This window comes from Ptiloglossa arizonensis, chromosome 1 (genome assembly GCF_051014685.1).
Source record: "Ptiloglossa arizonensis isolate GNS036 chromosome 1, iyPtiAriz1_principal, whole genome shotgun sequence".
NCBI classification, from domain to species: domain Eukaryota; kingdom Metazoa; phylum Arthropoda; class Insecta; order Hymenoptera; family Colletidae; genus Ptiloglossa; species Ptiloglossa arizonensis.
In genome coordinates this window covers 24,178,049-24,192,168 of record NC_135048.1, presented here as the reverse complement: position 1 = coordinate 24,192,168, position 14,120 = coordinate 24,178,049, and the positions used below count along the sequence as shown (strand labels likewise).

General features: G+C 43.2%; 2 protein-coding genes and 1 long non-coding RNA gene across 4 annotated transcripts in view; 2 read left to right on the top strand and 1 right to left on the bottom strand.

Moving 5' to 3' along the window:
• The window catches only part of LOC143147695 (uncharacterized), a 43,148-nt gene extending 32,152 nt beyond the window's left edge, over nt 1–10,996 (top strand). For both annotated transcript variants that reach the window (XR_012992325.1, XR_012992324.1), the window contains one exon: nt 10,660–10,996. This is a non-coding gene — a long non-coding RNA (uncharacterized LOC143147695). The remainder of the gene's footprint in view (nt 1–10,659) is intronic.
• Fas2 (neural cell adhesion molecule fasciclin 2) overlaps nt 1–14,120 on the bottom strand; it is a 233,999-nt gene that overhangs the window by 161,085 nt on the left and 58,794 nt on the right. The window lies entirely within an intron of this gene.
• LOC143153991 (uncharacterized) lies at nt 184–3,498 on the top strand. Its single transcript, XM_076325710.1, has 5 exons — nt 184–240; nt 644–890; nt 995–1,184; nt 1,228–1,338; nt 2,975–3,498. The coding sequence occupies exons 1-5, from the start codon at nt 184–186 to the stop codon at nt 3,426–3,428; spliced, it is 1,059 nt and encodes a 352-aa protein (XP_076181825.1). The 3' UTR covers nt 3,429–3,498.

Genomic DNA, 14,120 nt, shown 5'->3' with positions numbered 1-14,120 from the left:
TAGAAAACGACTCTAGAAAACGACTCTAGAAGACGACTCTAGAAAACGACTCTAGAAGACGACTCTAGAAGACGACTCTAGAAGACGACTCTAGAAGACGACTCTAGAAAACGACTTTAGAAGACGCACTAAAATGGTCTCTGAACACATGCCCTGTACACCTTGCTCTTCGAGTTACATGTGATGGAAGAAAATGTACAGTTGGGAACTGAAAAGATTACATCTGGATTAAGAAGAGGTGTATCACACCCTTTGTAATAGAAACACGTATTTCCGAGAAAATTCGGTAACCGAGATAAAGTAACTTTTAATTTCAAAGAAAATTCGGTAACCGAGATAAAGTAACTTTCAATTGCAAAGAAAATTCGGTAACCGAGATAAAAAAAACTGTTGTAAAATTCAGATTATAATATCTAGTTTATTATAATATTCAGGGATCTCGCGTATCTAGTAGTATAGTTTTTGTACACATAAGAATACAAAGTCCGAACGAACACGTATACAGTGATATGTCTTGGATGTGAACGACGACTCTGGACTTGGAACTCGACTAAAAAGGAAAAACCAAAAGGAAAACACAGTCCTTAAAACACGACATCGACATCCGGCATCCTTAAGATCGTTGTTGAATGTATTCCACCAGAAAGAAATACAGAAAAGCTATAAAATTCAATCTCTGAAACGCCCTGGATCGAACCTCGAAATCAATTTCGTCGAGAGTGTTCCCTCGCGAAGAAAATCCAACGGGATCGAACATCGTACCGAGAACAGAAAGAAACCTCCCGCGAGATTTCCATCGAAAGTACCGCGAAGAAGCTCCGTGGTAACTCTGGAAAAATTCTCGAACGAAAATACCCGTACAACCCCCCTAAAACAGCGTCTACCGCGACGTATATCAATATTCCATTGGAATCTATCCGTGGAGGTTCGGGCCGGTCGAAATTCCTTTAAGGTCAAAGGACGAGCTAATGGAACCGGTCGTGGATCGTCAAAGGATTCGGTAACGACACGTCAAAAAGCACCGGAGAGGACATTTCGATTCCACGAAGCGAACCGAACGAAAGAGTCCTAGCCGTGTCGGCCCCCGATCCCTTACGCATCCCTTTACGACACGGGGTGTTGTCTCCAGGGCCCAGCGGCGAAGAGACGACCGCCTGGGGATGGAACGAGCGGTTGCGTGGGTGGTGGTACGGGATTGGGGAGTGGGGAGGGATAGTGGAAAGGCAGGAAGGAAGGAAGGAAGGAAGCAAGGAACGCGAAACGAGCGAGCGACCAACCAAAGGACACAAGCCCCGGAATATCGTTCGCGGAGGAGGCTTCTTCTTCCACTGCGACGAGGTATTGATCCTGTTTGCCACGTGGCGTTAGTATTCGGCGCGCAAACTTTCGCGAAAACGTGTCCCGCATGCCTGCGGCGCCCCATAATTGTAGATTCAAAGGATATAATTCGAAAGAGAGGAGATAGAGAGGAGAAGGCCGGATGATGGCCGCGCGAGGGCTACGAGCACCGAGAAAAAGAGAGAACGCGAGCGCGAGCGCGAGCGCGTCCCCGTCAGGATCCCCGGGGATTACCGGTCGCGGTGCAGAATGAGAGTGAGAGGGGTGGGGGGTCGATGGGAAGTTGGAAGGGGGCCGAAAACAGCGAAACGCCCCGGCGCCCGGCCACCCTTCGCCTTCTAACGAAGTGAAAATTGCCCGTCATTTTTTTTCCGCCCTGGTCGGATGCTTGATTTCATTTCGCGGGGTTCGTCTTCGCGCGTGGAACGTAATTCTTTCGTTGAAGCGAAATGTTCGGTATTGGGATAGATATCGAGGGATGATGGTTAAGATTGTCGGTGGAGATTTTATGTTTATGGAGAAATGTTGGTTTATGGGCGTTTAATGGCTGAGATGATTGTAATTGGATCGACGATGAACGGGTTTGAGGTGACAGACGGGGGAATTGTGAGAAGAATGCAGAGTGGAAAATTTTAGCGCGAGGAAAATATGAAGTGCGGAAGAAAAAGTTGTGTTGATGTGGTTAGCGTTGATATGTCTAGTCTTGAAGTTTCTAGCCTTGAAGTGTCCAGCCTTGAAGTGTCTAGCCTTGAAATGTCTAGCCTTGAAATGTCTAGCCTTGAAGTGTCTAGCCTTGAAATGTCTAGCATTGAAAATTTGAGCGTGAGGAGAATATGAAGTGCAGAAGAAAAACTAGTGTTGACATGACTAGCGTTGACATGATAAGCGTTGACGTGATTAGCGTTGAAATATCTAGCCTTGAAATGTCTAGCCTTGAAATATCTAGCCTTGAAATATCTAGCCTTGAAAATTTGAGCGTGAGGAGAATATGAAGTGCAGAAGAAAAACTAGCATTGAAATGTCTAGCATTGAAATATCTAGCCTTGAAAAAATTAGCATTGAAAATTTGAACGTGAAGAGAATGTAACGCAGAAAATTCCATCATAAAGAATTACATCGCCAGGCGGGAAAACATTGTCACATCGCGTTACTTTGTAGGAGAATTAAATGGAAGAAAATTGTGTATACAAAAATAGTTCGTTTTTATCGCCTCAACTAGAATATTTACCATTTTTTGTAACATATCAAGGACGAAAAAAGAAACAAACTACTCCTAGTCTAACTTAGAAACACTGTAAAATTTCTAATGTTCAATATTTTCTCACAATTCTAACACAAACTGTAACCACCTTCGTACCAAATAAAATAGTTCTTTTACAGTTCTATTTTATACAAGCAGAACGGACTCGACAACCACGAAGGCTGTAACTTCCGCAATGTTGATTATTTTCGCGCGACAAAAAATTGTCCACACTCCCGAAATATATACCAAAGCTACGCCTCCAAATCCGATACAAAAATATATGATCAGTTTCGTTTAAAAAAGTCTCAAAGAACGCTTGAAGAATTACAATCTAGAACACCCTCTCGGTAAATCGAGTAGCTAAAGCTCGACCTTTCGAAAAATTGTTCACAGCGAGAGGAAAAAGTCTTCCGTGAGAAGAAATCCAGGGAAAGACACCCCTCTGAGTCGATGGGTATACCGAAATTCGGCCACTTTTCTACGGCTAGGCTTCGCTCTAATTCTTAATTCGCGCGTCGTCAAGGATACAGCGCACCCTCGACGATCGTGCCCGGAAAACCGGGATTATTGGCCCGTAATTAACGTTCAAACTCTCTCGTTTCTCGGCCGACAAGGGTCGAGAGCTGCACGCGGACTTATTGGCTTACGCGCTCCGATAATATACGCGATAAACCACCAGAGAGAAGACGATCCTGGATTGGATTCCGCTGGAACTCGGCCCTCGACGAGCCGGATTTCCTCATCGGGAGTGGGAGAGGCGAGAACCTGTTCGCGGGACGTTGATCAACGAGTCGGAAGCCATGGAATCCACCGGCAAATGTTTGGACAACGGTGTGCGCACGCGTAGGAAAATATTTTCATAAATCTCGCGATCATTCCTCGGATTGTACACGCTCGATCGAGGAAGTCGTGCTCGCTGCGAGAATGTTCCTTCAACGGGTAGGGAAGATTCGCGCGAAAGTGTGAACGACTCGTTTGAATTTCGCGCCCGGCCCAGAATGCACTGCTGCACCACGTGACGTCTACCGACGCCATATTGCTCGCGACGCGACGATACTCGAGCGCCGCGCGAACACTCGTCTTTAGAGTGTAATACTCTGTTTTTTCTTGGTGTTTTCGAGAAATATTTTTGTATAATTTTCGGCAATTTACATTTTCTTTTACTGTAATTGTTTAGTCGTTATCGAGAGTACGAAACAAAGTGTGTCGATTGAACTTTGTGGAGTAAAAATTCTACGAAAGTTTGAATTTCGCGCCCGGCCCAGAATGCCCTGCCGCACCTCGTGACATCTACCGACGCCATATTGCTCGCGACGCGACGGTACTCGAGCGCCCCGCAAACACTCGTCTTTAGAGTGTAATACTCTGTTTTTTCTTGGTGTTTTCGCGTAATATTTTTGTATAATTTTCAACAATTTACATTTTATTTTACAGTAATTATTTAACCGTTATCGACAGTACGAAATAAGTGTGTCGATTGAACTTCGTGGAGTAAAAATGCTACGTATTAAGTTACTGTAAACGAATACAGGTAAATAGAGATTTATTTTACATTTATGGTGGGTTGTTTATTATCTGAAAAAGGTAAAAACAGCTGAGCAAACGAGAGGGAAACGAGAAGATTCTCGATCAGTTGCTTCAATATTTATCTATGCATAGGATGAATACAGGAGCTGTATTTAAACGACTAGGATGGAGTAGTTTCTTAACGAATGTTTTTCGAAGTTTTGCGGAACACGGTAAAGACGCTGGATCGAATGAACTATCGCCGTATTTCCGCGAGTCTATTTGTGGAACGAGAGAAATTGTAGGAATCCTCTGGCATCTGTAAATTCTACTTAACCAAACCGTGGAAAATTCGATTTGCCCGAACCACTTTAACCAGAACTTATGCAACTCTCTTCGCCATATAAGTTAGCGAAGTAACTCTGGAGGCTGCGGTGTCTGGTATACTTGGGTTTACATACTTCGTTTTCATAAACGCCACAGCTCTCCAAATAATTTCGTAGTTCGTTCATTTATCCCGACGTGAACGAACCGGTGAAATGTTCCCCATTATACTAAATATCTACCACGTTGCCTCGACGCGACAAAAATTGTTTTCTAACTGTACGTGAAATCACGATTACCTCGAGAAAATAAAATATGCATTAAATAATATTTATCGATAGAAAGCGTCGTGTACCATTAAAAAGATTTGGAATATATACGATGTAAAATTAAAACTTCCAAATTTTATAAAAAGAAATCCACTCTCTCCGAAAAATAATCTGCACCCGAGATAAATGGTAGATTCGAGCAGATAAAAATTTATCGATCGACGTATTAATAAGAAAGGGTAAATAAGTACTATTTACATTATTTTAGATTAAAAATTTTCCATCGTGTTCCGTTTAAATTACAAGAACCTTCTCTCTGTCCAGAGTTCACATCCACCACTTTGGGGAAAAACGATCGTAAAGGATGAAAGTTTAAAAATGAAAACGTGGAAAATGAACTTAATAACTATTATTTCCGAGAAGAAAACAACGCGGACTGAGCCTTCCCTAGTCGGAGAAATTCCACGTAAGGAGTTTTCTCTCCCTTGACGTTTTCAGGACGAAGGTATCGAAGCAATTCATCAAAGAACGCCGAACGAAACGCTTCGCGCACGTCCAAGTTTCTCTAAAACTAAGAATCGGTTCGAACAAAAAAAAAAGAAAAAAAAAGATAAATAAAACGATCCAGATCGTCAACAATTCCTGTCGACACCTTGCGCGCACGGTGGTATCGTCGATTACCCCGCGCGTCTCCCGGCCAATAACCAATTAAGCTTGTTTCACGGATACGAGTTCGACAGTGACGAATAGCCACGCCCTTAACCGGACAGGAAAGTAATTAAAGATCGCAAAGAAGATTTACGAGGGGGTTCACCGACTATTACTCTCATAAACCATCAGGATCAATCGCCTCGATCGATGCGTTTCGAAACCGCGATCCCGCGGTTCGCGTTCGAGCAACGTTGGTTCCTGGAAATAAAGACACACGAGCTGTGTAAAGACGATCCTGAAGAATACACACACGAATCCTACCTTTGACGATACAACAATGAAATTACGTAAGAAAAATAAACGAAACCTCTAATATGCACGTGGATCATCGATTACAATTTAAATCGAAGCTAAAGAATTACTAGACGCAAGCATACCTTCTTTATGATCTCTAACTTTGGTTGTGCCACGTCTGGGTCTTTTCAGACCCGGAGATTCTACACAGCTCAATTATACAATTGACAGAGTATACAATTAATACAGGTTTCCGTAGAAACGAAGAAAAGTACGACGAGATGAATCTTCCTCGAAATATTTGTACGAAATTGAGTTACGGGTCCGTTTGGACCCACGCGTAGTCTCTCCCGTGGTCGCCTAAACCACTGATATTGCGAGGGGTCGATAAAATAACCATGAAAGCACACGAGAAACGTAAACGTAACTTTTGATTTGCAGATAACGATCCATACTCTCGCACACTTCGCATTCGCAAAAACTCGGACGAAGAGATCATCGATTAGGTCCGTGTAACTCCTTTCAACAAGTTCCTAGGGACACTGACGTTCATTGTCCCGCACACACGGCCACAGAGACGCTCGCGACTACGAACGAATCATCCGACAGATCCGCTGAAAATTGTCTCGTTAAATCCTCCTCAAAGGATCGTCTAAAAATGCTCGCGACAGGGGGTGTGAGCAGCGAGGGGGGCGACCGGTGATGCTGGCGCCCTTTCATCCTCGCTCGAGCGGCCCCCGTCGTCGAATCACCAGGAATCAGGTATCGGGCCAAGAGAAACGTTCCTTGATTCGACTTGCTAATTTCGGCCAGGTGGACGTTCCAACGAAGACGAGCAAACATTGACTCTGGCTGGGGAGCAAACACTCTGGCGAGCACATCCTCTTTATAAAGCTCCAAGGAGAGGGGAGAAAAGACTGATAAAACGGACGAGATCGTTGCGGAGCTGCACGTGGGGCGGCCGTGCCCCCTCCCCCCTTTCGTAGCAGCGTGGTCTCTCTTCTGTGTCGCAGTCGTCTCTCCACGAGGGGGAGGAAGAAGAAAAAAAAAAAATAAAATAATTTCCTATCGAGTTCGTAGACTAGTTTTTCCGCGTTGGATTCGTCCCCCGAGTCCTCGAGAAAGAAAGGAGGGGGTCGAGAAGAGGGGGTGGGGGGAGAAGTTTCACGAAAGAATCGCGCGCCCAGTAATTAGATGAGACGCTGGAGCACGTCGCCGAACAAAGGGGAACCCCCGTTGCTGGGGTAATTCCGCCCCTATTACCGCGATCTCTTTTCTCGCTCGCGGACACGAGCAATTATGGGGGGTAGGGAGATCCGGAGACGAGCGAAAGGAAGACGTCGTTCGAACCGTAACGACCCGAACGGGGAAGAAAAGGCGCGTCTTCATGGTCAAAGAAAAATTTCATTTCTTCTCCTAGCTACCACGGCCGTGTTGGGGGCAGGTGGGGGGACACTCTCGGTGCACTCGAGTCCCCGCCCCCTCTCTCTTTCTTGCCCGCCCACTTTCCTCGTAAAACGATAAACGCGAGAGGCGAGAGAGAGAGAGAGAGAGAGAGAGAGAGAGAGAGAGAGAGAGAAAGATTTCGAGGGAAACTTTTCCCGCGCGCTACGTGGAAATTCTTTTTCACCTTTTTAGGGCGCCCCCCTTTCTCTCCCCCTCTCTTTCACCGCTCTATTCCTTCGGTAGCCAGTTTCAAGCTGCTTCCGGAACGCGATACATTAACTCCGTGTTTGTTCCTTCCGCGGACAAAAGAAACGGCCCGGATTGGGAAGTTCCTTAACGAGACGCGGGCGCTGAAGAAGTTGGAAATCTCGTCTTCCAGAAATAGGTTTACGTGGAGTAGGAGAGGGGGAGTAGGAGGGGCAATGAGAGGGAAAATATCGAGTATCGAACAGGGGGGGATCGACAATGCGTTCTCGCGTGCTCAACCCTTTGCTGGAGAGTTTTCAAGGGTTTGGGGGGCTCGACGAGCGTGAGATTTTAACCAACTTGAGGGCTGATTCTTTTTTTTTTTGTAGTGGGGTTGGAAAATGAAATTACAATTCGAGAGAAAATTTTCAAAAACGACGAAACTCCGTCCTTGGTGGTTTTTGTTTCAAATTTTGCGCATTCGTGGATGTAGATAGTCGTTGTCGATCTACGAGTATTAACATTTGAAGACAATTTTTCATTTGGAGAAACGGTCCCTTTTTATTATTCCAATTACCGATAAGGAATGTCCATGTGATGTCCTCTATGATTTCTTTTGAATTTTCAAGTTTTCCAACGGTGAAGAAAATCAAATCACTTTTCTCAAAAATTTTAAGAAAACAATCTAGACATTTTTTATTAGAATTCCCAATTAACAAATAATACCTTTATAATAAATACCTTGCAATAAAATAATAACAAATTCTACCGGTAAACTGTAGTTAGATAAACAACAATGTTTCAAACAGATTGTTTTACTTCTTTATCCATTTCTTAAATTTTTACAACGTATTATTTTCCGCCAGAAACCATATCAAATTTGTCTAAAAAATACCATTGGAGGAAACTTTAAAAATTAGTTTCATTAATAAATAAAATACCACACCTACAAAGAGTGGTCTTAATGTTTACTCTTCTTTGCACATTCGTCTATCCTTGCCACTAAACTATTACCTCTAAAAGAAACCATCGAAGTACCAAATCTTTAAAACCTGATTTCATCAACAAATAAAAAATACTCTCACGCCTACTAAAAGAAAAAACACAACATCTTCAAATATACAATATACAATACACAAACATATAATACAACCAATCAAATTTCTAAATTTCCTCTACAATTATTTCGTACACCTACATCTTAGAAAAAGCTTCCCAATTTTCAACACTTCCGTTACCTATCTTTGCGTACTTAACACCTACAAAAACCATCCCGGATGTATACTCTCCTTCTTCTCCGCACATTCGTCGATCCTTTCGCCCCGATATCCGTACCATTGATCACAATCGCGAAGGAACCGTGTCCCGAAAACAATCGAGAAACTAGGATCGATGGAAAATAAAGTTCCCGTTTCGCGAAAGTGAGAGAACACGCGTCGGTGTACGGTTCTCCCGTGAAGCCCCTGGGGTATGTGTCGGGGGCGCCCGAGTTACATCAACAGGTCAATAATAAATTCAAAAACACTCCGAGCCAATTCTGGTTTCGATTCCGAGATCGGGAGCGTGTACGCCGCGAGATACCAGTACGGCATGCTCAGAATGCGGCAGTCGGGGCTCCGAGTGGCTGCAAAGGAAATAAATAGAACGACTCCATCGATGGTGTTCCTCAAAGTGCACCGTACACTCGCCCGCGCGCGCGTGCAACTAAATTAGCAATTCCACCGGCGGAAATAATAGCACGGAAAGGGTGGATCGACTTCGAAATTTCTTGGGAACTTTGTTGGTTCGCCGTAGCGGGGAATCGATCAAACGGGGTTACTCTAATATTATGATAAGAAGGTGGATCGAAAAGTATTCCGCCTCGATAAATTCAGTTTCAATAAGGACACGTCAATAAACGAAACTGGACTGCGGATGGGGATGGAGGGAGAGGGGATAATCCTCGAAATGAACTTTTCAGTTAGACACGCTTTGTCGTCTCGAGCGAGTCACGATAGTTCTTTCCATCGTTTTGTTTGATTTTCGTCGAGATCTTTATAAAAGTCTTCAATTTTTCGAGAAGCGTTGCACCAAGCTTGGTGAGATCGAAGTTTGGGATATTCTCTTTGATGATTCGCTACATGAGGAATCTAGGAGGATGTAAAGAGGACTGTCGGAATCTCGAAGTGACGAAATGTACAGTTTTTCGTTTCTGTGAATGTACACGTGGCAAGTAATGGTGAAAGCACATAAAAAATTTATTTTTATATCGTAATTCTCTTTCATAAATGCCAGCACACTGGTTAAAATTTATTTTTATATTATGATTCTCTTTTATATATGTATCTCTTGAGCTGTTTAGCAATGCAGTTCGAGGTACCAAATTGATTGCGTTGAATGGTACACAATTCTGGTAACCAGTGTCTAAATTTTCAGAGCTGCTATACTCGAGAGCAGTTTTGTGGGTATTTAGAAGGTCGACTCTAGCTCGAAGAAAATTCTTGAATCACACAATGTAGAATTGTGTGATTGAATTACACTATGTAGAAACAAATATATCACTACCAATTACACAATTAATTTCACACATTACTCAGTGAGCATCCCTTCCACTTGGCTCCATATCACAATAAACGAGGCTCTCGTCTAATACTCGGTGATACAATAATCGAGGTCTGGTGTATAAGAATTCGGGTAACATTTCATCCGAATGAAAAATACCAATAAAACTAACGATTGATCGTATAAACGTCCAGCGACGATAATTCTGACTTTAATTGTCATTCGACGAGCAACCGATGAAAAATGGCCCATCTTTCACTCGTTATCGAAACTTTCGTCCAACGACGTAGAAATAAAGTAAACATTTGCAGAAAAAATGTAGACGTTATAGTTCTAAAAAAAAGAGAGAAAAAAAAAATTCCCTCCTGGTTGCACGCGATTGCTGTTCCAATATTAAACGTACGTTGACAACGGCTGTCAAGTGTCGACGTACTGTCGATCATGCTAACAAATGGTAGTCGAACGAACGGAGAACATTGTTCTGCAAGTATCTGCGAGGCTGTTAGACGCAGACAAATAAATTTAAGCGAGTTTACGGGGATTACATAAATTCAATAACGTCCAGCCGATAACTTCGATCCGGGAAGTGTCCCGTTCGGTGCACGTTCGTGAATTTTAGTTACTCCATTTTTCTTCTTTTCTCTCTCTCTCTCTCTCACTCTTTCATTTTTCTTTTTTTGTTTTATTTTTTATTACGGGCAGACTTCGTATTAAATTACGAGTACTCCGGGGTGGCAGCTTCTCATCTCGCGGTGGATATGAATAACAAATCACCCGAACGGGGAATACGTTATCGAGAATCGATAGGTTCGTTCCTTTAATGGACGAGAGTGACGTTACGGGATGATATCGACGTTGCAGGATAGTTCGGGCGCGCGACTCGCGCGAGACGTGACAGTTTTACATATTTCGCGTAATAAAAATGTCCTCGGCCCTACGCAGCGACGATGTACCGGCTTGTTGGACGTTATTCCCGGAAACCGAGGATTATACCAGACGGCGGAGTTTAAGCGACTTACGAGTGAATCTGGAAAAGATGATTCTGTCGTTTCGAATGTCCACTTCATTGAAAAATTGCGGCTGCAACAGTGGTCTGGTAATTGCCACTCCTCTGCAGTGATTTTTCTCGGTAGTTCGAATAACTGCTTATTAAGTATGCAAAGGCAGTTAACGGAGGTGTGGTTAAAAATTGGGAAGCTTTTTTACCGATGTGAGTCTATGAAATAATTGTAGAGGAAATTTACAAATTATATTATATATTGTATATTATATATTCATATATTGTATATTATATATTTATCTATTGTATATTATATATTTAAAAAGTATTATGTTTTTCCTTTTATTTCACTCACCTCTATTTATCAATAATTATGCATTTTTCAAATTTTCGAGTAAAATGAAAGTAAACAAAATTTGGTAACGATAATTGGGAAAGAATAGATTTTTTTAATCCGAAATTATCAAAATGCTCGCTTAAGCGATCGAAGGAGTTCGAAGACTCTTTCGTGAACTAATCGGGAAAAATTCCAAGACGAAGTATATTTATTATTGTTTATTTCTTTAGAAGTTTGTCAGATCCAGGTTACTAAGAATCGAGAGAAAAATTTGACATTTTTATCGCGTGGGATTCCTGTCCACGAAAACTACCGTGTCTTTAAAGCGTTAGTCCCTTCTCTGCGACATAGGTTGAAGTGCAAAGTGCTCGCAATGCGCGGACGTAGGAAGTTACTCAAGCCCGTAACAACCCTTGTTCGTGCTTTCTGGAACGTGTGCATACTGCAAGCACTCCACACAAATCAACGTTACTTTCGTAGGGTGTCTTGCACTCCGCGGAGAAAGGGTCGGCACGTTCGCGTTTTAATTATATCCTGAAATCCGAAACACCTAGTTCTTTGAGATTCGGTTACGTTCGTGTTTATAATATTCCTTGATAAAGATTACTGTGTACTTTCGTGCTCGGCGCGTGAAAACGTTCTAGCGATGAAAAACGTCGAGAAGAGAATTTTTTTCACAAAATTGTCGAAATGAAATTTTCGACCCAACGACCCAAATACGTAATACGTGCATCCGGTTCCCAACAAACATGGCTTCCTGCAGCCCGGGAATCTCTATTTACCTTGTTCGTCCGGTAACTGCACGAACTTCCACTTCTCGGAGATCAAAGTTACAAAAGTTAATATTGTTAAAGTTTGTGTTCATCGTAGACCTCGATTGAAGCTTCTGTGTACTACCTCTGCGCGTGAAAACATTCTGGTGGTGAGGTATATCAAAAAGAGAGTTTTTTCTCAAAATTGTCCATTGTATCAGGTTCCCAAAAATATGGTTTCCAGCAGTCAAAAAATGTCTATTTACCTTGTTCGTTCGACAACGAAATCAATTTCCACTTCTTAGAGATCAAAATTACAAAACTTAGTATTGTTAAAGTTTGTGTTCATCGTACTCCTCGATTAAAGTTCGAATTTCCCACCTCTGCGCGTGAAAACATCCTAATAATAACGGACCAATTCTCACAAATCAAAGTTACTAAAGTTAGCGTTCGCACACTCCTCGATTAAAGTTCCAATTTCCCACCTCTGCGCGTGAAAACATCCTGATAATAACGGACCAATTCTCAGAAATCAAAGTTACTAAAGTTAGTGTTCGCACACTCCTCGATTAAAGTTCGAATTTCCCACCTCTGCGCGTGAAAACATCCTGATGATAACAGACCAATTGTCAGAAATCAAAGTTACTAAAGTTAGTGTTCGCACACTCCTCGATTAAAGTTCGAATTTCCCACCTCTGCGCGTGAAAACATCCTGATGATAACAGACCAATTGTCAGAAATCAAAGTTACTAAATTTAGTGTTCGCACACTCCTCGATTAAAGTTCCAATTTCCCACCTCTGCGCGTGAAAACATCCTAATAATAACGGACCAATTCTCAGAAATCAAAGTTACTAAATTTAGTGTTCGCACACTCCTCGATTAAAGTTCCAATTTCCCACCTCTGCGCGTGAAAACATCCTGACAATAACGGACCAATTCTCAGAAATCAAAGTTACAGAAGTTAGCGTTCATCACACTCCTCGATTAAAGTTCCAATTTCCCACCTCTGCGCGTGAAAACATCCTGATAATAACGGACCAATTCTCAGAAATCAAAGTTACAAAAGTTAGCGTTCACACACTCCTCGATTAAAGTGTCTACGTACCACCTCCACACGTGAGAACATCCCGCTGATAAAACGTGTCAAAAAAAAATAATTTTTTCTCAAAGTTTTTCAAAATTGAATCTTCGAACAACATAATACGCGCATCAGGTTCCCAGGAAACGCGGCCTCCAGCAGGCCGAGAATCCCCATTTACCGATGCCGTTCTGGCAACGGAGCTAGCGTCTATTTCTCAGAGGTTAAAGTTACGCAGCGACAGGTAAAGTTTCCGCGCGTACGACAGTAGCACGGAACGATCGAATTCCGCCAAGAGCCGAGTACTTTCTCGGCTGGATTAATGACGGTGGCCTTAATGGATCGCGGTATTGTCTGCGCTCGCGTTCGCGCTAGCGCGCTCGCTCGCGCTCGCTCGCGCCACCCAGCCGCGAGAGAGCGGTTCCCGCGTTTCGCAGGTGGCGTTTGCGAAGTGGGTGGGGCCCGAAACCAGCTCGTTCCGTCTCGCGGCCGAGGAGTGGGGGTATCCGCCCGTTTGGCCAAGGAGTGGAAAGTAAAAGGCGGCGAGTGGCGCCCGTACTGTGTCGCAGCTGCACCGGGCACGCTGCTACGCGCTGAAATCACAATTGGCCCACACGGTGTCTCGCGGGCGCCCCGCGACTTCCATAATACGACACTAAATGCTTGGATTTAAACGCGGGACAAAGCGTAACCCGTAACCCGAGTACCAGGAAATCTCCGTGACCGTCCCACTCTCTGCTCTCGATCGTCTCCTTCGCGCCCTGATACGGAGATGAGAGAAAAGACCGCTGCTTCTTCCACCGAGGAGAAAAATTTCAACTTTTCTCCGTATGCTACGCGAGACGACACTGTTGCGCCAGATTGCGTTACGAGGTTACGTTCCAGGACTTTCTTCTCTCTCTTTGCACTCGGGGAAAATATACGGCAGAGACCGAAGGTGTTCGCTTCGGGATCTCTGTTTCGAATAAGAATCTTTTTTTTTTTGGAATCGATCGATCTTACGTTGTGTACGAGTGAAAGATATTGGTTTTTGGAATTTTTTGTCATTTTATTTTATTAAATTATATATTCTTCATTCTGGAAAACGAAATTACTTTCCGAATAATCCAACACGAAAGAGATTGTTCTCGAAGCGGACCATCGAACGAACGCT